Genomic DNA, 24,728 nt, shown 5'->3' on the forward strand with positions numbered 1-24,728 from the left:
CTTGTAGCTTTGAACGGCTGATCAGCAGCGGAACGGTTAAAGCGCAGATCGTTAAAATTTTTGACGCTGTTTAGACCGCTTGGCCCGGGCGATGACTGAGCCAGATTTTCGTCGCCAGCTCGGCTAACAATCTCAGTTTCCTGTGTCCTGTCTACGGAAGCGATTGACGCCTTTTTCAAGCTGACGTTGAGGATGTCAGAGATTCTTCTCCGACTTCGAAGTTTTATAAATATCAACATGTTGGCGATGACGGTGATCATAATGCATGCAAGGGCGACGCCGCATAAGGCACCAAGGCCGGTTCTAGACAGAAGCGCAAGGGCCAAGCACTGCATATTTGAGGATACCTCGAGTCCCAAGAAGCCGAGGACAAGAAAGTACACAGCGATCCATGTCACAAGAACCGCTGCTAACGCGGTAGAGTTAGTGATGATAAGTCTACTTTTAAGTGGTAAAAACACAGCTACAAAGTTTTGTATCGCCAGCAGGCAGGTCATGCAATGAGAGAGAAGGATCGTAGATAAAACGATGTATACGACTGGCCAGCACTGAGGATCGTTGCTGCTCATTATCCAATCAGGCAACCCGTATAAAATAGCGGTGACGGAAAAAGCCAGGTCATTGATGGAAAGACTGACCAATGTCATTTTGAGCGGAAATTTCACTTTCTTATTGACAGCGATGAGTGTGACTGCAAGGGAGTTGCCAAGGAGACCAAGTATTCCTAAACTCAAATTTCTAACCAATACACTGTGTGGATGCTGCAAGGAATATGTTATTGATGAGTTTTGTAGGGCCTGCTCTAGGAGAGCTGTCGTCTGTTCGCTAGACCAATTGTACATTTCCTGAAAAAACAATAAAAAACAAATTCATTATTTTTTTTTTAAATTTAATAGCACCCTAATACTGTACTTGTACTGTTACAAACAACTATTTGTCAAGTATTGCAAAGCAGTTGTTTAATCTCTCTCTAGTTTAACTTTTTATTAGATTGAATATTTGCATGGCACTGTCATGGCTGTATGTTGTAAACAAGTAACTACAAGTTTATTTAAAAAGATGACGTAATTTCCATAATGAAATGGAAGGTTCAAGAAAAGGTCAATGAGAAAGTTGGAGAGTATTTATAGAGATGTATTACGTGTTTCGGGGGGGATCTCAAGAATGTAGTAAATGTATTTAAATTAATTTGTATTGTACATTTTATGTAATGTGTATATCACCATAGTGATTTAAATTTTTTAAAAATTTATTTGATATATATATATTTCCTTTTTGAGTTTACACTGTAGAGTAGTGTCTCAGTATCACGATACTGTTTGAGTGTTCTGATAATGATTAAAGGATAAGCATCAATAATTAAAACATCAAAAAACGCACTGCCTGACCAACATCAATCAAGTGATAGTGACAGTTCACACTCAAGCCATTACAAATCGTGTCACTATTGCAAAAATACTTCTTTTTAAAAACTTTATAACAAAACGAAACAATTATAAGCTATCCCGACATGACCGACGTCTGATTTATTGCCTCAGGACCGGAACATGTAAAGGAAGCTCAAAATTGGAATCAGTGAAATCTGCCCAATGGAAAGGTGTAAAGAAAATATAAAAACAAACTCTCAATAAAACAAAAAACAAAAACAAAGCTTATATTAAGCGTAGCAGTATTAGTTAGTTTGGATCAGTCATGTAATTGAATTTTTAATTTTAAATTAGTCCCCTTAATTAATAGGTCGCCGCTCTAAATTGAAACATACAATGTAGGCCTATAGCTATAAAATCTTCCGTAGTGATAAATACTTCACTAGCAGAGTGGTTAGCACGTCGGCTGCAGGAGGTGTGAGCCACGAGCTCAATTTCAGGTCGGTCCCCTTTCTTTTTTTTTTTTTATTTTGTAAATACTTTAAAAAATAAAAACAATTACGAATGCTGACCATGTCCTTCAAAACTGCATTCTTTACCGAGAGGCCCGAACAAGATACTGGCCCCAAAACACACTATATGGAAACCACTGCGCAGTTCATCTCATATATTGGTCTAGACATCTGAACACTCCAGCATAAAAATAAGAACGAGGAGGAGGAAAAACATGTTTGAAACTGCCATTCCTGATTTGGTATTGGAGTTTAAAAAATTATAACTTAAGACAAACTTCCCACCTACACGAAATGTTTGAAAAATGACACAAAATTAGGTGAGTCTTGACACTAGGATTTAATCGCGTCTGCTAAAGGGGGAAGTAATTATCGATTTGATTGTTGTTGAATGTCGAGCAACTAATTATCTAAAAAAGGGAAATTGATTAGAAATAATGATCTTCACAACAGCGTCATAAGTGTCAGTGTCATTATCTAGCTGTAGAAGGAGAACACTACTGACTACATAATCTCTCTCTGTATATAATTCTCTTTGTGGTCCAACCATGTGAGGCACCACAATGAAAAAAAGTCATGGAACCATAACTCTTTTATTTCTGCTAGTCGGAATAAAGTTACTCCACGTAACTTTCGCTTTTATAGAGAGAGCGAGGCTAAGAAATTAAAAGAAGGGGGGGGGGCGTATGCTATGCCGTGGATCTGCTCATGACTGTATATTAAGGCATCCTAATTCCATGAACTGGAATAGTAACACAATCACGTCAGTGTGTTTTTACAAAGCTTATTGAAAAAGTAAAGTTCCCCTTTCAGACCTTGCGATGTCCTGGGCTAATGATGTTTACGTCATCCGTTTCTTTGGCCAACGGTTAACGAGCAGGGTGTCATGTGGCCAGCATAACGACCAACCGCATTTACTTTCACCAACTAAAGTCAAGTACCCATTAAAGATAACTCAAGGGCGTCCTAAAAATCCCGAAATTCAAAATTCTAGTCTTCACCGAAATTCAAACCACGGACCCCAGGTCTGAACACTAAGCCACAGCGCGCCCCCATAAAGCTTATATCAACTGGTGCAAATGTTATGAAAGTATATCAACTGGTGCAAATGTTATTAAAGTATATCAACTGGTGCAAATGTTATTAAAGTATATCAACTGGTGCAAATGTTATTAAAGTATATCAACTGGTGCAAATGTTTTTAAAGTATATCAACTGGTGCAAATGTTATTAAAGTATATCAACTGGAGCAAATGTTATTAAAGTATATCAAATGGTGCAAAATGTAATGAACGTATATCAACTGGTGCAAATGTTATTAAAGTATATCAACTGGTGCAAATGTTATTAAAGTATATCAACTGGTGCAAATGTTATTAAAGTATATCAACTGGTGCAAATGTTATTAAAGTATATCAACTGGTGCAAATGTTTTAAAAGTATATCAACTGGTGCAAATGTTATTAAAGTATATCAACTGGTGCAAATGTTATTAAAGTATATCAACTGGTGCAAATGTTATTAAAGTATATCAACTGGTGCAAATGTTATTAAAGTATATCAACTGGTGCAAATGTTATGAACGTATATCAACTGGTGCAAATGTTATTAAAGTATATCAACCGGTGCAAATGTTATTAAAGTATATCAACTGGTGCAAATGTTATGAACGTATATCAACTGGTGCAAATGTTATTAAAGTATATCAACTGGTGCAAATGTTATTAAAGTATATCAACTGGTGCAAATGTTATGAACGTATATCAACTGGTGCAAATGTTATTAAAGTATATCAACTGGTGCAAATGTTATTAAAGTATATCAACTGGTGCAAATGTTATTAAAGTATATCAACTGGTGCAAATGTAATGAACGTATATCAACTGGTGCAAATGTTAGGAACGTATATCAACTGGTGCAAATAATATGAACGTATATCAACTGGTGCAAATGTTATTAAAGTATATCAACTGGTGCAAATGTTATTAAAGTATATCAACTGGTGCAAATGTTATTAAAGTATATCAACTGGTGCAAATGATAGGAACGTATATCAACTGGTGCAAATGTTATTAAAGTATATCAACTGGTGCAAATGTTATTAAAGTATATAAAATGATACAAATGTTATTAAAGTATATCAACTGGTGCAAATGTTATTAAAGTATATCAACTGGTGCAAATGTTATTAAAGTATATCAACTGGCGCAAATGTTATTAAAGTATATCAACTAGTGCAAATGTTATGAACGTATATCAACTGGTGCAAATGTTATTAAAGTATATCAACTGGTGCAAATGTTATTAAAGTATATCAACTGGTGCAAATATTATTAAAGTATATCAACTGGTGCAAATGTTATTAAAGTATATCAACTGGTGCAAATGTAATGAACGTATATCAACTGGTGCAAATGTTAGGAACGTATATCAACTGGTGCAAATGTTATTAAAGTATATCAACTGGTGCAAATGTTATTAAAGTATATCAACTGGTGCAAATGTTATTAAAGTATATCAACTGGTGCAAATGTTATTAAAGTATATCAACTGGTGCAAATGTTATTAAAGTATATCAACTGGTGCAAATGTTATAAATGCTATCTCTCTGAATTCCCATTCTCGGATCAAGTTGTCATCGGTGACAAAACATGAATTAGTCAAAAAGTAACCAATTAGGTAATTAGTCAGGGGAAATAAATGAATTTTGTTTTATATAGAAGAAGAGAGATAAATCTTGTAGAGTTGAGAGGCAAGACAGTAATTGTTCCGTTCTATCCTGTATTTTCAAAACTATTTTTTTTATATATTGTCTGTTACCATTATGAAGGTATCTATCACACACCTACATAACAATAAACGCTTATCGTTAATACAACTGAAATAGTCTCGTGACAGACCACTCAAAAGGAGCAGTAGATATTTATTTTATTTTACTTCCATATCTAGATCTAAAATTATTTTAAGGGGAGACGAAGCTGTTTTTTTTTTTTGTTTCATACTGTAAGGTTTCATCGCCCTTGCGTCTACAACGCATTTTTTCTTATGGTATAAAAAGTTTTAGTAAAAAACGGTATGCAACGGGACTAATAGTAGATCAGATGTTTGAGATGTAAATTTCCAAAAGCAGTATACTTTCAAGAACTTTCAACTATGAAAGTGTTATTATCAGTAAACCTACATCTAGAGCTCCAATAACATTATAATAACACTTCCAGTAGTGATCACAGCACCACATGGCAAATATGTAGAAAGTTACAATTTAAATATCATTTAGTTATAGTTTCACTATCTCTAAAATCTACTTCAGTGTAATACACACAAGAAAACATGATACTGTTATCAGATATAAAGATACCTGACTAGAACTTCTGAAAATATATTTGCTTCAAAAACACCTCGCATATTAGAATTAGCCCCACAAATGCACAGGATCTTATAATGTTTCTTCATATGATGTACTGCTGTAGGGCAGAGTCCTTTCAACCGAAGCAATAATACATTAAAAAAAAAAAAACAACATAAAATATACTTTAAAAAAAAAAAAAAAACAAAGCGTATATAAAATGTAATTGTATCAACTAATTTGGATGACTCATGTATTTATATTTCTAATTTGTAATCGATCTAGACCAACAACTATAAATCTGTGCGATTAATAATATTTGCAAAGCTTATATCAACTCACTCTGTCTTTCTGTCGGTCTGTCCAGTGAAAAGTGTGTATACCTCACCCATGCTCGTATCCAACTGAAACTTCGAGGAAAAAAAAGCATTTGGCCGTAATTGTTTTTTTAAGCATTAAAAAAAAAGGAACGACACGAATTCAAAATTGTGGCTCACGCCTCCTCGGGCCGACGTGCGAACCACTCTGCTGGTAAGGTACTAATGTAATAACAAATGAAAACCATTTATTTTCCTATCCTGCTTCTATCATAAAGCGCCGACGTCACATCAACGTCAACCAATTCAAGCCATAACTATTCGATCCTTGACATCAGTTTTTAATTAGTAGAGCTCGAAATGAAAGAAAAAAAAAGTTAATTTCCGCGCTTCTTCAGGGAGATGTCCAGGAAATGTACAATAATGAGAAAATGTCATTTCCAGCCAGGTAAAATACCAGCGTATTAGTAGGAGTGGAAAGAGAGGGGGGTGAGGTAAATATTAAACTGAGAGATGAAAAGAAACAGAAGGGCGGTAACTGGTGTTAGATATTGACTGAGCGAATAGATTGTACGCTTCCCAGTGATCAAAACTTTTAAAAGTTACAAATATAGCATCTTAAACTTATTAAGAAGGGGCGCGGTGGCTGAGTGGTAAGGCGCTTGGCTTCCGAACCGAGGGGGTTCGGGGTTTGAAGAATGGGATTTTTAATTTCGGGAACTTTAGCGCGCCTCTGAGTCTACAAAACTCTAACATCAGTTGGAAAAAAGTAAAGGCGGTTTGTCGTTGTGATGGTCAATAGAAACAGAAGACCTTTACATCATCTGCCCCCATCGATCTCAATAGGGCCAAGGTTTGTGTCCACCTCATTATTAAATACTTTTAAATAAAACAAAGACTATATACAACTTTTTCTGTTCTAGCGCTTACGCTTTCACCTTATTACATTTTAAAACTTGTGTAACTTTGAACTGTTAAATTTTGAAAATGGCAAGCAAGTGACACTTGTCCTGTTAGAAATATTCGCAGTACAATTATTATATTTGAACAAGGTGAGGATACATTATTTTAGTATTTCAATGGGACCCATTTCAGGATTCAAATACATTGGAGCTGGAGGTCACTCACGAAGGCCGCGGGATACACATTTGAGTTCAAAGGAAATGTCTGCTGCCGAGGACAAACGTAGACGGCGAAAAGAAAATCTAAATCGACCGCCTGCGGACAATGGTTATGCTTGCCCTGGATGTGGCAAAATATGTATGTCATAGCTGGGACTGTGCAGCCACGGAAAATACTGCATTCCTCACTAATCTTCGGACTCGAAGACTTTCCTTAATATATATATATATATATTTATATATATGTACTGTCCCCCTCCTGTCCATTTTCCCAATATATTTATTAATCTGATTCCTTTTCACTAGGTTCAGTCAATACTTTGACTGTAGGCCATAACTTACGACATTTTGCTTTCTGCAAGTCATCGTTGCACATATATTTAACTCTACTATTTTGAATAAGATTTCGAAAATGTCTGTTGGCTAAGCTTAAGATTTGAAATCTGTCATTAAAGGTATTTATTGTTGCATCAAGTATGGATAGAAAATGAACATTTTAAATTGTTTTTTAGAGTCATTTAACATGTTTATTACATTGGTAAGAAAGTCTTGTCTTTGATTTTGAAGATTGAGATTGAGTGCAGCATTACAGGTAACCACGCAAATCAAGTTGTGGCCTACATTATTTGTCACACTTGATGAAGACAAAACCCTTGTTTGGAGGCTGTCTAATTAAATTTTATTTTGATCGTCTGCCCCTGCTTCCTCAAGAGCTTTTCTATTGTTCTCAATTGCGTGTCCTCAACCTTTTGTGAAAGCTCTTTCATGTGCCATCTACTGCCAACTGCTCTCCACTATAACTTACTTACTTGACTTAATCCTGTGCACTCCCAGGGGAGCAAACACACCTCTCCACCTAACTCGGTTCTGAGCAGCTTTCTTCATCTGCTCCCATGTCATTCCAGTACCCTCAGCTTCACTGAAGACTGACCTCTTCCAGGTTTGCTTGGGTCTGCCCACTTTCCTCTTTCCTTGTGGGTTCCAGTCAAGTGCCTGACTTGCAACATTGGTAGCTGGTTTTCGCAGGGTGTGTCCTATCCAGCTCCATTTTCGTTTTGTGATGTCTTGGGCTATGGGCTTTTGTCTAGTTCTCTCCCACAAATCGATAGTAGTTATCTTTTCCGGCCACCTAATTTCTAATATCCGGCGTAGGCATCTGTTAACAAAAGTCTGGAGCTTTTCCATATTTGTTTTTAGTGACTCTCCACTATAACAGTGAAGTCAAAATGGGACATTAGTTGATCTTTACGGTGCTCCCTGGGGGGTACCTCTGTTATGACATCTTCTTTTAACCTCGTCAGAAAGATCGCATTTGGTATGCGGTGATTCTCCGTACGTGAAAGGAGTCAAACCCAGTGCAGCTGTCTAATGTCTCACCGGCCTTCAGCAGAACATGGTTGTTTGTAAGGTAGTCTTTCCAGCGTATGCCCATTATGAAGCAATGCACATTTGACGGAAGCGTTCGAAACGCTTTTAGAAATGTAACAAAGACGCGTTGACGCTGGAGAGACAGTCTCTTTATTTGAGTCGCTCATCATAGTAGACCAGGGTTCTCAGCCTGTGGGTCTCAACCCCCTTGGATGTCGATTGACAATTTTTCAGCGGTAGCTTAAGACCATCGAAAATATGGATTGTTTGAGTCAATCCTAACATGTAAAATTTGACACATACATTTTTTTTTTCATTGGAATTTACTATTTGTATTGTTATTCGAGGATAGATGTTACAGACAACAGAATCACAATAGATCTCAAACATTTTCATTAACGTTACAGTTAATTATAATTATGAATGAAAATAGTTTACTGTTTGGAGGTTGCGGCGTAGTGAGGAATTGCAAAAAGGGGTCGCGTAGCAAAAAAGATTGAGAACCAATGTACTAGACTATGACTAGACTGTTGACTAGATGTATTATTTAGTTTTATGTATGCTAGTAACGGGATAAAAAAACAAGACAGAAATTTTTCGTTCTAATTACAATAAAGGAAACTAATTAAACCAAAACATTTGCAATTAAAAGGGCCGAATTATTGCAACATGCTGGCGTTATTAAGTATAAAAACGTTGAAACGGTCATGAGTGTACCTTACCATGGCATGCACTTTGAGGTCCCAAGAATAAAGATAAAGAAAACAGAACTAGCGGACAACAGATTTGTCTGCATAACATGTGGAAAAATATGCAGGTCGAATCTAGGTCTGCGTTGTCATGAGAAAATATGCAATCATTATTAATCTTCAGAATTGAAACGATTGCTTTATAATACGTTCCATTAGAAAAGTTGACACTGATAAGATAAAGGGAGATAAATATTGCCCCGGCGACAGGTGAAAGTTTCAATTGGCATTAAGCAAGCCTCGTGAGCTGCATTGATATGTGAGAGTCTCTGTATGAAGGCATGCGTTGTAAGAAAACAGGGCTATATACTATATATTGGACAGACAAACAGTGATGTCAATCTTTTTTTGTACATCGAGGCGAAAACAAGATCCGATTACGTCATCAAAATTTGCGCGCGTATGACGTGACATTAACAGGTTTAAATGCTAAGCGAAAGGACTGTAATAAATTTCTTGCTGAAATACAGACGTTTGCAAATGAAAAAAAGAAAGATAATATTATTTTTCAAATATAGAATTTGCTAAAAAAATGTCAAGAGGTAATTTTATGCTAAGCGAATGTCTGTCTATCTATCTATCTATCTATCTATCTATCTATCTATCTATCTATCTATCTATCTATCTATCTATCAATCTCTCTATCTCTCTATCTATCTATCTATCTATCTATCTATCTATCTATCTATCTATCTATCTATCTATCTATCTATCTATCTATCTACCTACCTACCTTCCTACCTACCTACATACCTATCTATCTATCTATCTATCTATCTATCTATCTATCTATCTATCTATCTATCTATCTATCTATCTATCTATCTATCTATCTATCTATCTATCTATCTATCGGTTGAAGTAAACAAAATCAAAATGATTTCAGTCGCTATAGTGAGCCTGCTTATATGTAAGGGTTCTTTTTCTATCTATCTATCTATCTATCTATCTATCTATCTATCTATCTATCTATCTATCTATCTATCTATCTATCTGTCAGTCAGTCAGTCAGTCAGTCAGTTAGTCTGTCAGTCTGTATATCTATCATTTTTAAATATTGTTAATATAAACTAGCTATACCATTCAGTATTTCAAATAGAAAGAAATTACGAAATAGTCGAAATAAAAATATAAGCCCTAGAAGGTAAAAAAAAGTTTTTGGTAACTGAAGCTCAGAGAGAATGAGTGTGACAGAGAATGAAAACACATAGCATAAAAAAAACACAGTAGCAATAGATAGACATAAAGTCAAAGAAAACAGAGAATGAAATAGTAAACCTAGAAGGACATACAAAAAAAAGAGTAGGACATAAAAAACAGAGAAGGACATAGAAAACATACAAGGACATATAAAACAGAGTTGACACTCAAAACAAAGAAGAACATATAAAATAGATTAGGACATAGAAAAAAGCGAAGGACATAGAAAACAGAGAACAAAGCAATTAACTGATAAGGACATAGAAAACTGATAAGGACATAGACAACTGATAAGGACATAGAAAAAAGCGAAGGACATAGAAAACAGAGAACAAAGCAATTAACTGATAAGGACATAGAAAACTGATAAGGACATAGACAACTGATAAGGACATAGAAAAAAGCGAAGGACATAGAAAACAGAGAACAAAGCAATTAACTGATAAGGACATAGAAAACTGATAAGGACATAGACAACTGATAAGGACATAGAAAACTGAGAAGGACATAGAAAACTGAGAAGGACATAGAAAACTGAGAACAAAGCAAGTAACTGATAAGGACATAGAAAACTGATAAGGACATAGAAAACTGAGAAGGACATAGAAAACTGAGAAGGACATAGAAAACTGAGAAGGACATAGAAAACTGAGAACAAAGCAAGTAACTGATAAGGACATAGAAAACTGATAAGGACATAGAAAACTGAGAAGGACATAGAAAACAGAGTAGGTTATAGAAAACAGAGTAGGACATAAAGTACAGAGTAGTACATAGAAAACAGAGAAGGACATAGGAAAAAGAATGATATAGAAAACAGAGAAGGACAGAAATCTGATTAAAGTGCATAGATTTAGCATAAACGAACATTTGCCTTTGCAATTTCTCTAGTGATGAACTTAAACATAAGACTACATCACAGACCTACCTTCAAAAATTCAACCACTCATGTGATGATGATTATTGATAATCTCAAACTTTTAATGTATATAATCCAAAAGAAAATGTTACCCATACATTTACACAACATTTCCGCGGCAAGAAAACGAAAAAAGTAAACATATTGATTTCAAAACGCCTTGTTCGGCGAGACCTCCAACGCTACCACAGGGACAAGCTTCACGAGTGACAGAGCATGTTTGTGGTACTTGTGCTCTGTACGACAGTGTGGCTATTACGGCATCCGTAGAGAATGCCAGGTTGCGGTTGATTATTATTAACAATGATGCTTGGGTATAATTAGTGCACAGTATAGCAGTTTTGAAGCAAACACGAAAAAGCAAAGCATTTAGCAAGACACGTGACAACTCTTGATATAGAAGAGCATTTAGCAAGACACGTGACAACTCTTGATAGAGAAGAGCATTTAGCAAGACACGTGACAACTCTTGATATAGAAGAGCGTTTAGCAAGACACGTGACAACTCTTGATAGAGAAGAGCATTTAGCAAGACACGTGACAACTCTTGATATAGAAGAGCATTTAGCAAGGCACGTGACAACTCTTGATATAGAAGAGCATTTAGCAAGACACGTGACAACTCTTGATATAGAAGAGCATTTAGCAAGACACGTGACAACTCTTGATATAGAAGAGCGTTTAGCAAGACACGTGACAACTCTTGATATAGAAGAGCGTTTAGCAAGACACGTGACAACTCTTGATATAGAAGAGCATTTAGCAAGACACGTGACAACTCTTGATATAGAAGAGCATTTAGCAAGACACGTGACAACTCTTGATATAGAAGAGCATTTAGCAAGACACGTGACAACTCTTGATATAGAAGAGCATTTAGCAAGACACGTGACAACTCTTGATATAGAAGAGCATTTAGCAAGACACGTGACAACTCTTGATAGAGAAGAGCATTTAGCAAGACACGTGACAACTCTTGATAGAGAAGAGCATTTAGCAAGACACGTGAAAACTCTTGATATAGAAGAGCGTTTAGCAAGAAACGTGAAAACTCTTGATAGAGAAGAGCATTTAGCAAGACACGTGACAACTCTTGATATAGAAGAGCATTTAGCAAGACACGTGACAACTCTTGATATAGAAGAGCATTTAGCAAGACACGTGACAACTCTTGATATAGAAGAGCATTTAGCAAGGCACGTGACAACTCTTGATATAGAAGAGCATTTAGCAAGGCACGTGACAACTCTTGATATAGAAGAGCATTTAGCAAGGCACGTGACAACTCTTGATATAGAAGAGCATTTAGCAAGGCACGTGAAAACTCTTGATAGAGAAGAGCATTTAGCAAGGCACGTGACAACTCTTGATAGAGAAGAGCATTTAGCAAGACACGTGACAACTCTTGATATAGAAGAGCATTTAGCAAGGCACGTGACAACTCTTGATATAGAAGAGCATTTAGCAAGGCACGTGACAACTCTTGATATAGAAGAGCATTTAGCAAGGCACGTGACAACTCTTGATAGAGAAGAGCATTTAGCAAGGCACGTGAAAACTCTTGATAGAGAAGAGCATTTAGCAAGACACGTGAAAACTCTTGATAGAGAAGAGCATTTAGCAAGACACGTGACAACTCTTGATATAGAAGAGCATTTAGCAAGACACGTGACAACTCTTGATATAGAAGAGCATTTAGCAAGACACGTGACAACTCTTGATATAGAAGAGCATTTAGCAAGACACGTGACAACTCTTGATAGAGAAGAGCGTTTAGCAAGACACGTGAAAACTCTTGATATAGAAGAGCATTTAGCAAGACACGTGAAAACTCTTGATATAGAAGAGCGTTTAGCAAGACACGTGACAACTCTTGATATAGAAGAGCGTTTAGCAAGACACGTGACAACTCTTGATATAGAAGAGCATTTAGCAAGACACGTGACAACTCTTGATATAGAAGAGCATTTAGCAAGACACGTGACAACTCTTGATATAGAAGAGCATTTAGCAAGACACGTGACAACTCTTGATATAGAAGAGCATTTAGCAAGGCACGTGAAAACTCTTGATATAGAAGAGCATTTAGCAAGACACGTGACAACTCTTGATATAGAAGAGCATTTAGCAAGACACGTGACAACTCTTGATATAGAAGAGCATTTAGCAAGACACGTGACAACTCTTGATATAGAAGAGCATTTAGCAAGGCACGTGAAAACTCTTGATAGAGAAGAGCATTTAGCAAGACACATGAAAACTCTTGATATAGAAGAGCATTTAGCAAGGCACGTGACAACTCTTGATATAGAAGAGCATTTAGCAACACACGTGACAACTCTTGATATAGAAGAGCATTTAGCAAGACACGTGACAACTCTTGATATAGAAGAGCATTTAGCAACACACGTGACAACTCTTGATATAGAAGAGCATTTAGCAAGACACGTGACAACTATTGATATAGAAGAGCATTTAGCAAGGCACGTGACAACTCTTGATAGAGAAGAGCATTTAGCAAGGCACGTGAAAACTCTTGATAGAGAAGAGCATTTAGCAAGACACGTGAAAACTCTTGATAGAGAAGAGCATTTAGCAAGACACGTGACAACTCTTGATATAGAAGAGCATTTAGCAAGACACGTGACAACTCTTGATATAGAAGAGCATTTAGCAAGACACGTGACAACTCTTGATATAGAAGAGCATTTAGCAAGACACGTGACAACTCTTGATAGAGAAGAGCGTTTAGCAAGACACGTGAAAACTCTTGATATAGAAGAGCGTTTAGCAAGACACGTGACAACTCTTGATATAGAAGAGCATTTAGCAAGACACGTGACAACTCTTGATATAGAAGAGCATTTAGCAAGACACGTGACAACTCTTGATATAGAAGAGCATTTAGCAAGACACGTGACAACTCTTGATATAGAAGAGCATTTAGCAAGACACGTGACAACTCTTGATATAGAAGAGCATTTAGCAAGACACGTGACAACTCTTGATATAGAAGAGCGTTTAGCAAGACACGTGACAACTCTTGATATAGAAGAGCATTTAGCAAGACACGTGACAACTCTTGATATAGAAGAGCATTTAGCAAGACACGTGACAACTCTTGATATAGAAGAGCATTTAGCAAGACACGTGACAACTCTTGATATAGAAGAGCATTTAGCAAGACACGTGACAACTCTTGATATAGAAGAGCATTTAGCAAGGCACGTGAAAACTCTTGATAGAGAAGAGCATTTAGCAAGACACGTGACAACTCTTGATATAGAAGAGCATTTAGCAAGGCACTTGACAACTCTTGATATAGAAGATATAAGTAATAGCTGGTTCTAAATTTGATATAACTTTCCTATTCACCCCCCTTCCCTTAATGCCAGCTAGGGAGCTTGGGAAAGCGCAAAGGTCCTCATTGCGATTCCTCCACTTAATGAATCACAGAAATGCCTTCTCCTGGTGTCGACAGCTTCGAATCTATTGCAGTTTAACAGAGAGCAGGTCAGATAGACTGGGACTTCAAACACGTATACATTCCTTAAGATCTATCTCTGAATAGATTCGATTTCAATAAACACTCCACATTTTCTGATCAGAATCAGGCCATCCTTCGCCTGAATTCATAACCTGCAGATATGGTATCTGTATTAACTTTTGCTATAACATATATCCGGGCTTCAAATCTTGCCATATAAAAGCTTTGTTTCGTAATATCTTTGTAATTTTTTTCTACACTGCTTTTGTTATTAATTTAATTTTGTTATTAATTTAATGTATTGAACCTTCCAGTTCCGTTGTTCAACAAAAATGTCCTTTTTTTAACATATAAGTGCTTATTTTTTCTTTCTGCCTCATTCATAAGCCTCCGTTAAATTGTGTTGGCAACTCTGAGCAGTTTCTTAAATAGGCAAAAGGAGGTAATAACTAAACTTCCAAGTAACATTTGCACAAAGGCAAGTCCAACAATGTAATAAGACATTCAAGAACGATGTCAACACATTGACAGTAAATCAACGAAGTCAACACATAGACAGTAAATCAACGAAGTCCAACACATAGACAGTAAATCAACGAAGTCAACACATAGACAGTAAATCAACGAAGTACAACATCTTCTCGGTGAACAAGACTTGCCTACCTCAAGCACACACACACACATTATATATATATATATATATACATAAACAAACTGTACGCATATTAATAAAAAAACATAAAAAATATTTTTTAAAAGCTTATGTTAAGCGAAGTTGCGTCAATCAATTTTGATCGGTCATGTCATAGATCTAAACTAACATTAATAAAACTGTGCGATTAGAAATGTTTGTGCCAATTGTTTTTGTTAAGCACTATTTCATGCTTTTAGCTTTCTCAATACGCATTGATGTATCAATCGTCTGGACCAGTTGGGAAAGAGGTGGGGGAAGAGAAAGATTGGACTGTTATCTCTTTTGAAATGTGCTTATTAAAAAAAAAAAAAGTTGGAACATTCTGAATTCGAACTCAAGAGCTATTTAAGCTTCTTCAAGCCAACATACTAACCACTGTGCTCATGAAAATAGAAGGTCTTATTGTTAGTTTCAAACTTTAAAGCGGCCACCTATTTCCTTGTACTTAGTTTATAGGAGACTAATAACAACTTATGCTACTACACCAATCAAGTACAATTTCTTTTCCATGTTCAATACCAAACAAAATAATTAATTACTAATTAATTTACTAATTTGTGAATTATTTTTTTATTATTGATTCTTGTGTTGTCAGGTAAAAGAAATAATTGTGCAAAATTTCAGCTTGATCCAAGATTGGGTGTGGAAGAAATAACGTGTACAAACTTTTTACCAGACAAATCTAGATTGAGTATTGTCAAAATACTCTCTCCGTATTGTGATTTTAATACTTTACCATCACGACGAAGATATAAGACATTGATCTCAAAAACAAATAGACACAAGAACTATTTTGGTCCTTCGGTAATTAAATCATTTGAACAACACATTTAACTCACTCTTGTAAATGTTCACATGTAATGTTTAAACTCAACTTTTCGCGCCGAATTCCTTATTGCAAAATAGTGTAGCCTAACAACTGTAAGACAACTATGGCTTATCTCGTACAGATGAGAGCTAGGAAATTGGATATTATAAAAATGTTTTTTTTTTGGTTTCCCAAACCACTGTTTTTCCCTCCCCCCACAGCTGTTGGGTCCGAGGGAACGGGAATAGCCAAAAGAGTTTGGAGTCAGCAACGTCACAGTGTCCACGAAAATGTTGTTGAGTGTGCAGCAAGCTGCCTAAGGGAAAGGGGCTATTGATTTTTTTTGTTAGGGTTGACCCTCAAAGCTTATCCCTGTATTTGGCTTTAGCCGCAAGGCAGAGGAAGTTTGGATTCGGAGTTTTCTTTCTTCTTGGTGGGTCGCCAACCATTTGTAAAATGTTTTACATGTTTCGGATGTTCCTTCAGAGTTGAAGATAGTTTACTTCCTAGTCCAAACCTCCCGCTGGACGACGGGGGATGGAGCGTGCAGGGTTCGAACCCTCGACCGTCGATAAATCCGAACGACAGTCCAGCGCGCAAACCGCACGACCAGGCAGCCATCCATGATTTAAAAGCCCCTACTGTCTTGCACTCTCTGTTTATGTGGCAGTTATATTAGCACCTTTTTCTGTTGTGTAACAGTTCCGCGGTACTCCATATCTGATCTACACGTGAAGACCAGGATTTGGGCTGGTTGTCAGAGGCTATTTGAGACGCATGTCATTTGATGCATTTTAATAAATAGTGGAGTGCTTATACTCATTACCACTTCAAGCAAAGCAACAACCTAACGAAACCACTGACTCAATCGCAACTTTTAAATTGTTCAAAAGTTTTATAACTAAAATAAAAAGTCTTGACGTACGATTGAGTTATACCCGTTAATCATAAAAAGATTGCCACCTAAGTTATTATTTTACGAAACTGAAATATACTTTTTTGACGAGCCACATTTATGTACTTTTTTTTTTTTTTAAGGAAACCTCTGAATTTGCGCCATTCATTTTAGCTATATCATCATAGGAATCCTTGGGCCTTAGGCCTCCTTTCTTTGCCTCTTTTTTGGGCGGCTTTATATGCCTCTTTTATGGGCCCACTTGCCTCTTTTGTGGGCTTTTTTAAAATTAATTAATTTATTAATTTTTCTATGTTAAATAGGTTTTTATTTGTAAGTTCTCATAATTTACAAGTATTAAATCATAAACAATTGAAAAGTGATTACCCTAAAAATATAATAATAGTAATAGAAATATTATTTAATATCAAAGACATACTACCTAACTATTGAAACCACTAGAGACAGAAAAATGATACAAGTATCCTCTACCCCAGAACAATCAACACAATATCAAATATCCCTGACCCCTAAAACCATTTCTGGAATACTGCCTGAGTATTGTACAAGCATATGAAAATCAAACTAGATAATTCTCTACCCTAAAATCAATAATTTTCCTAAATGTCAATTCTAAGTGATTGGGATCAAACACTTTATTACTATGAACATTTGCTTTTGGATGCCTTATAACTGTTGTATATATTGCACGTAATACAACAATCTTTGCTGTTTTCATTTAGGTGCAAAAGTATTTGTATATTATGAAAGATTGTTGTCTTATATGCCTTTTAAGGTGTTCTTTTATTGATCTGCTTTGTCTGGGATAATCAACAATGTGTGTGTGTGTGTGTGTGTGTGTTTGTCTTTTCGATATAAATTGTTTCGTCAAGCATTGTTCAAGCACAAATTCTCATCAAAATTTGGAGTTGTTTGCTTTAACTGTCTCTTTTTTTGAATGTTTATTAGATGTTTAATACAACATTGCATTAGAGAACAGTCCATCAATAATTGGTAATAGATGTAATAGGCGGTGGTTCTCTCAACCCTTGTATATGGATCTGAGACATGGACACTATACAGAAAGCAAGACTACTTGAGCGCTTTCACCAAAGATGCTTGCGCTCCATCATGGACATACGGTGGCAAGACCGCACTACACACAGCGATGTCCTTGCGAACCCCGGTATGGACAGTATAGATGGACTTCTTATGGTTCGACAGCTACGCTGGGCAGGGAAGTATCCCGTATGGGAGACGAACGTATGCCAAAGGCAGTCTTTTTTGGTGACCTAAAAGGTGGTCGACGTAACAGAAGGAAAACCTTCTGTAAGAAACCCTCCCCCACTGAAATTTGAGCATAGCGCTCTGAGCATGCCATAAGCATGAAAATTGCGCTTTATAAAAGCAATACAAAAAAAAATAAAAACCAAGGCCCCGCAGAAGCCTCCCTAAGTTGTGTTTCCAAAGCTCCTTTATTATCTTGCTATAACAAACGGTTATAGGGCCCCGCAGAGGCCGTCCTAAAGTTTGTGTTTCCAAAGCTCCTTTATTATCTTGCTAAATGTGACAAGAGGGACAATAAGGGTGGCTACCTTTATTTTTTTTATTAGAGTTAGTCCCCTTTATTACTTGATTTAAGTCCCTGTTAACTGTTTACAATGGCCACTCTCTCTCGAGTCCTTCAACTGATCAGTGTAGCTTGAACTAAATCTCTATAATGTTTAACTAATACTTGTGTTGTTGTACTATTGCTGTGTTACTCAAGAGGAGTGTGCCACTGTCATGGGAAGAGTATTTCTAAAATGAGCTAAGTAGACTATTTATTTGTTAGTACTAAGTTGGTTTATGTAAATGGAATAGGTCTACTTTATCTCTTATCCTCTCCTGAATGTTTTTTTTTAAGACGTCTTTTGCTTCGATACGAGACAGCAGTGTCTCAAAAATGACGTCATTTCATTGTTTATACATGTATGATATTATTGTAAACCATCTTTTTGTTTTTTCGGCATAAGACATTATTGTGCCTCTATGATGGTAGTTCTTTAATTATATTGACCGGAAACTGTCTTGCTACTTTGCTTTGTTTCATTATGTCATTTTCTTTTGTGAGCCTTTATTGCCATTTATATTCTTCATGATCTTTTTCTTTTGTTTGTAAATAAACTCCTTTTTTTGTTGCAACTGAAATCTCAGAAGTATTAATTGTCTGTCTCAGTAGTTTTGTACATCTAGAGGCTACAGTTATTAGCCTAGATAATATTATTGGAACCACAAAGTACCACTGGACTAACTTGCCAGTACAGTACAGGTCACTGGTCTTATGACCTATCCTAATACTAGGTCACACTAAAACAATGGTTATATCTGAGCTGGACATGGCAAAATATGTAGGGGGGCAGCTGGGACTGCGTATCTTTGTGAAATACTGCACTTCTTATTAATCTTCGCATTTATTATTATTCTAATTTCGTGAAAATCCTACGATGGAATGGAAACCAATCGATCCACGGCCTGCCAGCGACTAAAGCACTCGTCACGAGTCTCGCGTTCTAACCTTGTTCGTTGTTTTATTTGGGTTATAAGGTGAAAAAAAGATAACCCACATTCACCTAACCCTTAGTTTGTTGAACCGTTGGGGCACCACACAGGATCTTTTTACTGCTTTTCTCTACTTCTGTCTTTTGGCTTCAATAAAGAATTTCATGTAGTATTGGAATGCTACAATCTTTTTTTTTATGTTTTCCTATCGCTTTCTATGTCTGCCTCTTCTTCTTTTTCCTGGACCTGTTCCCTGAAGGAAGGTCTTTAGATTTGATTAGGTCTATAGTAGTGGTGAAATTTGGGTTTTTGCCCTGTGCGGCAGTTCCTCATGATGCCCTCCAAAAAAAAAAAAGTTTTAAAACTGCGAAAAGTTTCTAATGTCAAAATAAAGTGCATTCATTATTTAAGCATTGCTATTTCGCAAATAATCGATTTTACACACACACAAAAAAAAAGATAATACGAGTGAATTTCACGGGCTTTCTTGACGGAAAACTATCGATAATTTTATGGAAACCACCTTTTTTCCTATGTCTTCTTGAATAGAAGAAATTGCCAAATTACTGAATCGAAAATTCGTCATCGTGGATTGTAAATATTTTTTCATCAAAGTAACTTTTGAAAAACTTCGCTTGCATGAAGCCACACTTACCACAATAGTAACAAAAAATATGCGAATCAAAATAACAATATTCGAGGACTGACGTATTAAAAAATAATAATTCTAAAGCCCAATTAATTTTTGTTTTGGAAGTTCGGAGACTTCTGGAGAAACTGTGACAATTAGCCTACCTGAACCCCCCAGACAAATTTTTTTTTGTCTATGTCGCTGGGAGAACCATCGAGATTGATTTCCATCGGAGGATGCAATAAAGGCGACTAAAATTCATATTTTTCATGACGTTGTTCTTATGGAGTTTTTATTTCATGAACAATACGGTGCAAGGAAGATATTACCATCAGTGGCTCTTTTTTGTGTGTTGATAGTAAATCTATCTTATCTTTTTTTCGCCTGTTAATTTTTTTTCTTGTGGCCAATACGTCTTTGAGGCTCTACATGACAATGCACCATAAAGTTTTGATTTAGATGGAAAATAATAGACAAATATTTGCCTTTTATACTTTCTGTATGATTTTTGTTTATTACAATAATTTATTACAATACATACATACATACAATAATACAATTTATTACAATAAATTCGTGTTTTTTATGTTGGTACAAGTACTTATTAGGTCACTCAGGAATGTATCGTACCTGAACTGTAATTTCACTCCAGGATATTTCTTTAATTTTGTACTGCCAATTTTTCTTCAACTCGTTCGCGATGCCCACGGAGTGCCAGATTCTGTTTTAGAGAAAACGTATGATGTCCAAGATTCTCTACAGAAAATCTCTCCACATTTTCCCCTCTAGCTTATTTAAATCTTGAGCCTTGCTGTCATTATTGTTGCCTAGTCACAGACAAACTTCAAGTTCCCTCCAAGCAAGTGATGTGTGGCTGAGAGGCTAAAACCGCTTGGTTACGGCTTGGCCACCTTACAAGGGGGCTTGAGTTCGAATCCCGACTCAAGTAGCGTTGTGTTTGCTGAGCGGTTGGAAAAACTTTTCCCAGATACCCCCTCCCCCCACTGGTCCATAAAAGAGATTTGACCATAATTAATTAGTAATTAAAGAAAAACATCATTATAAACGTGTGCATAATAAGAACATTGAACAATGAAGTAACATTATGTAAGGCTTAAAAAAAGTGTAAAAGTTGCCTTCAGAGACTTAAGAAAAAAAAAAACTGATAAAATTTGATTCAAGCTGGTCTACATCTTACATTTACTTTAATTAAAGAAAGAATATAGGACATATGAAATTGCCAAAGCAAATAGGAGGTGTATGTTTTTATTTATGTAGGCCTAATAATGTATAGTTTTACTGAGAAAGTTTGTCCTGAGGTTGATGTTCCCCACTACTTGATGCCCCGTGCGGCACGCACCACCCGCACATTGCTAGCTACGCCACTGACCTATATGTGTGTTTATGTACATTTTAAAAGTTTTTGTTTAAATTAGTTATACGTTTTAAAAGATCATATAAGTTGAATGCACCCGGTGGTATCATCTCCCCTAGATCTAAGCCTCTCTAGTTATAAACATCATCTGTGATCTTAGATGAGTGCAAAGAGTGAAGCATAGCAATTTAATGTTTTAATGTAACATTTCTAAGACACTTGATAAAACTGTCACTATTTCTAGGGTAAGTGATAGCCTCACATAAATAGATCACGTGACTTTGTGACGATGGTGTTGAAAACGAGATGAAATTCGAAACACGAAAAAATTTTTTATAGATTAATTTTTTTTTGTCACGTTTTATCGATTACTTGTTACTTAGTCGAAGATTTTGTGTTTAATACATCCCTCGTCATTCCTGCGTAAGTGTATTTTAAGAAGCCTTATTATTTTACCTTGTTGTAGTGGCGTTTCTGGTTGGCTGATGGGGCTTCAGCTAAACTCTATGCTGTCCTTAAGGTATCGCGCTGTAACTTTACTGGTGTTTCAGAAGTATATAATCTTAGTACGTGAAATAAAGCAATGTTCACCTTTCTGTAGGGCATATGATGTTAAGATCATCTGTTTCTTTGGCCAACGAGGGTGTCATGTGGCCAGTACAACGATCAACCGCCTTTACTTTCCCTAACTAAAGTCAGGTACCCATTACAGTTGGGTGGACTCGAGATTCTCCGAAATTAAAAATCCTAGTCTTCACCGAGATTCGAACCCAGGACCCTAGCTTCAGAATCTAAAGCACTTAGACACAGCGCTCCCTGTAGTAAGTAAAAAAAAGTAAATTAAGTAAGAGTTACCCCCCCCTCCCTTTCAGACTTTGTTTTCTATTGGGCAGATGAAGTAAATATACGTTTTTTTCTATGGCTGACGATTAACTAAGGTGTCACGTGACCATGATAACGACCAACCGGCTTTATTTCCACCAAGGTATATTAGTTACCCTGTACCCATTAGAACTAACATTCCCAAAGTTCAAATTCCTAGTATTCGCCGGGCATTAAACTCGAAACCGTTCATTTGGAAACCCAATCGATTTACCACTCGCCCAGCACGCCCCCATACACAATGTTAGTATACACATTAATTAATACTTTAAATTAAAAAGCATTTGTAACTATAAGACTCCATATTTCTTTTACAGACAACGAAAACAATAATATATGTTGTTACGTTCTTCTCTCTCAGGCCTTCTGCAAACACTGCCCAACAACACAGCACATCTAAAACATCAACTTGACAACAAGAGCTTCAATAAACAAGGTGGCGGTTTATTTACAACTACATCAACAACAGCCAATAAACACAATTGGCTACACTAACTTCAAAAGCTTTGCTACACTACAGAACTGCCTAACTAATCACTACAAGTCTCTCTAGCTCGTACAGCTACATTTTCAAGGACTCACTTCGTAGCACACAGTCCTTACTGCTTGCTGTCCTGGACTCTACTGTCCTTTTTAACACACTGTCTCTCGACCTTGAAGGCTTTCGGTCACATGACCATAATACTGGTCATATTGGCGTGTACTAGCAGTAATGTCCCTTGTTCTACAGCCGTTGACCTGTGTGATTGGCCTGAGTCGTGTGTATCAGTAGGCCGCACATACATTAACCCTTTTAGTCCGCCACTGGAGTTAGAACAATCTAGAGAGAAAGATAATATTTATTTTGGAAATTATTTCAACCTGGTTTTAATGTATATAATGATAAGAAAAAGGGAAATGAATCTATTAAGCATTTATATATATAAATTCGGTGAAGACGGTAGTGCATATTCATTCAACCGTCCCTTAGCTCTACCCTGAACCAAAAAAAAAAAAAGATCAGGCTTAAGTAAAAACGTAGATGGATTGGGTGAGGGAAGGGGGTTACAGCATATCTTTACTTTTATAGTGTGATATTTTGTCATCCATACATCTTTCATTGTCCCAAAATTGGACTTTAATTAGCATAGTTTTAAATTTAAGCAGTGAAAAAATAAAACGCACTTCCTTTTTGGCGGTCGACGGACACGTGGTATGCAGAGGGCCATAGTTTCACCAGATACTAAGCTCGCCGACACCTTTTTACAACCCCCCACTCTGCCGCGACCCCCCTCCACACACACACACACACAGCAATAGAAGAGTAGGCAATAGTAATCCATATTTTCGATGGTCTTAGGCGACCCCTGGCAAATGGTCAATCGACCCACAAGGGGGTTGCGACCCACAGGCTGAGAACCCCTGCACTAAGCGAACTTAACTTCTAGTCTCTAGACCAGCGGCTCTCAACCTTTTAAGTTCGGCGACCCCTTTTTACAATCCCCCACTCTGCCGCGACTTCCCCCCCCACACACACAGCAATAGAAGAGTAGACAATAACAATCCATATTATCGATGGTCTTAGGCGACCCCTGGCAAATGGTCAATCGACCCCCAAGGGGGTCGCGACCCACAGATTGAGAACCCCTGCTCTAGACCATCGTAAAGGCCCTGATAACGCGGAAAATGACCCGTCGTGCAGCACAAAATAAACTTTGTTTCTCTAGGAATGTCCTATATGTATAAAAACAATGCACATGTGTCCGTTTTTGTGCCTTTTTTTTCATATTGTTCTATTAAAACATGTGCACACACTTCTGGTGTTATACTTACTTTACATGTGGGTAGTTTTACCCTAATAAGTCGTTGTTTCTTCTTATAAATTTAAAAAAAAAATAATTAAAATCTTATTACTAAAGTTGGATTAAGAAATGGAATAACTAATTTTCTACACAGAAGTATTTTCTTTGTGGCCCAATCATGGGGGTTATAAGGGCCTCCTGACAAATTACGGGTAAGCCGGTACATTAAGTCCCGTAAACAAGATGGCTCTCGCCTAACATTTAATAAAAGATTGTTACGGACCTTAGGCCTAATACTAGCCACATATTCCATAGTAATGAATTCACATATACCCCTATAGCGTGCTTGTGGCAAATTTCAATGTTTATACACGCAAGGCTTACAGTTTTTAGTCCGTATATAAGTCGCGTTAAAGTGTACACAGGAGGGAATGGGGGAGTCTATCACGCGAGGCACACATTAGTGCACATTGTATGGCATGCCAATTATGAGCCGGATCGTATCTTATCTTATATGACACAGACGTTACTTCAAAAAAGAAGATAATTACGTCCTACGCGTCATGCATTTAGTCATGCATATCAACAAATGACTTAAATTCTGCCAAGTTATCCTGGCTAGCTCAGGCAATCCATTCCATGCTCTAATAGCACTAGGGAAGAAAAAGTATTTGTACAAATTTGTCCTAGCATATGGGACGAGGAATGTGCTTTTATCTTTGTGTCTTTCTGAGT

General features: G+C 36.6%; 1 protein-coding gene across 1 annotated transcript in view; it reads left to right on the forward strand.

Annotated features, from left to right (window-relative positions):
* The first annotated feature begins 9,639 nt into the window (after positions 1–9,639).
* The window catches only part of LOC106055235 (chymotrypsin-1-like), a 60,034-nt gene continuing 44,945 nt past the window's right edge, over positions 9,640–24,728 (forward strand). Inside the window, exon 1 of the mRNA XM_056018809.1 lies at positions 9,640–9,690. Within this exon, the coding sequence (XP_055874784.1) occupies positions 9,657–9,690 (34 nt within the window). The 5' untranslated portion in view covers positions 9,640–9,656. The remainder of the gene's footprint in view (positions 9,691–24,728) is intronic.

This window comes from Biomphalaria glabrata, chromosome 2 (genome assembly GCF_947242115.1).
Source record: "Biomphalaria glabrata chromosome 2, xgBioGlab47.1, whole genome shotgun sequence".
NCBI lineage: Eukaryota > Metazoa > Mollusca > Gastropoda > Planorbidae > Biomphalaria > Biomphalaria glabrata.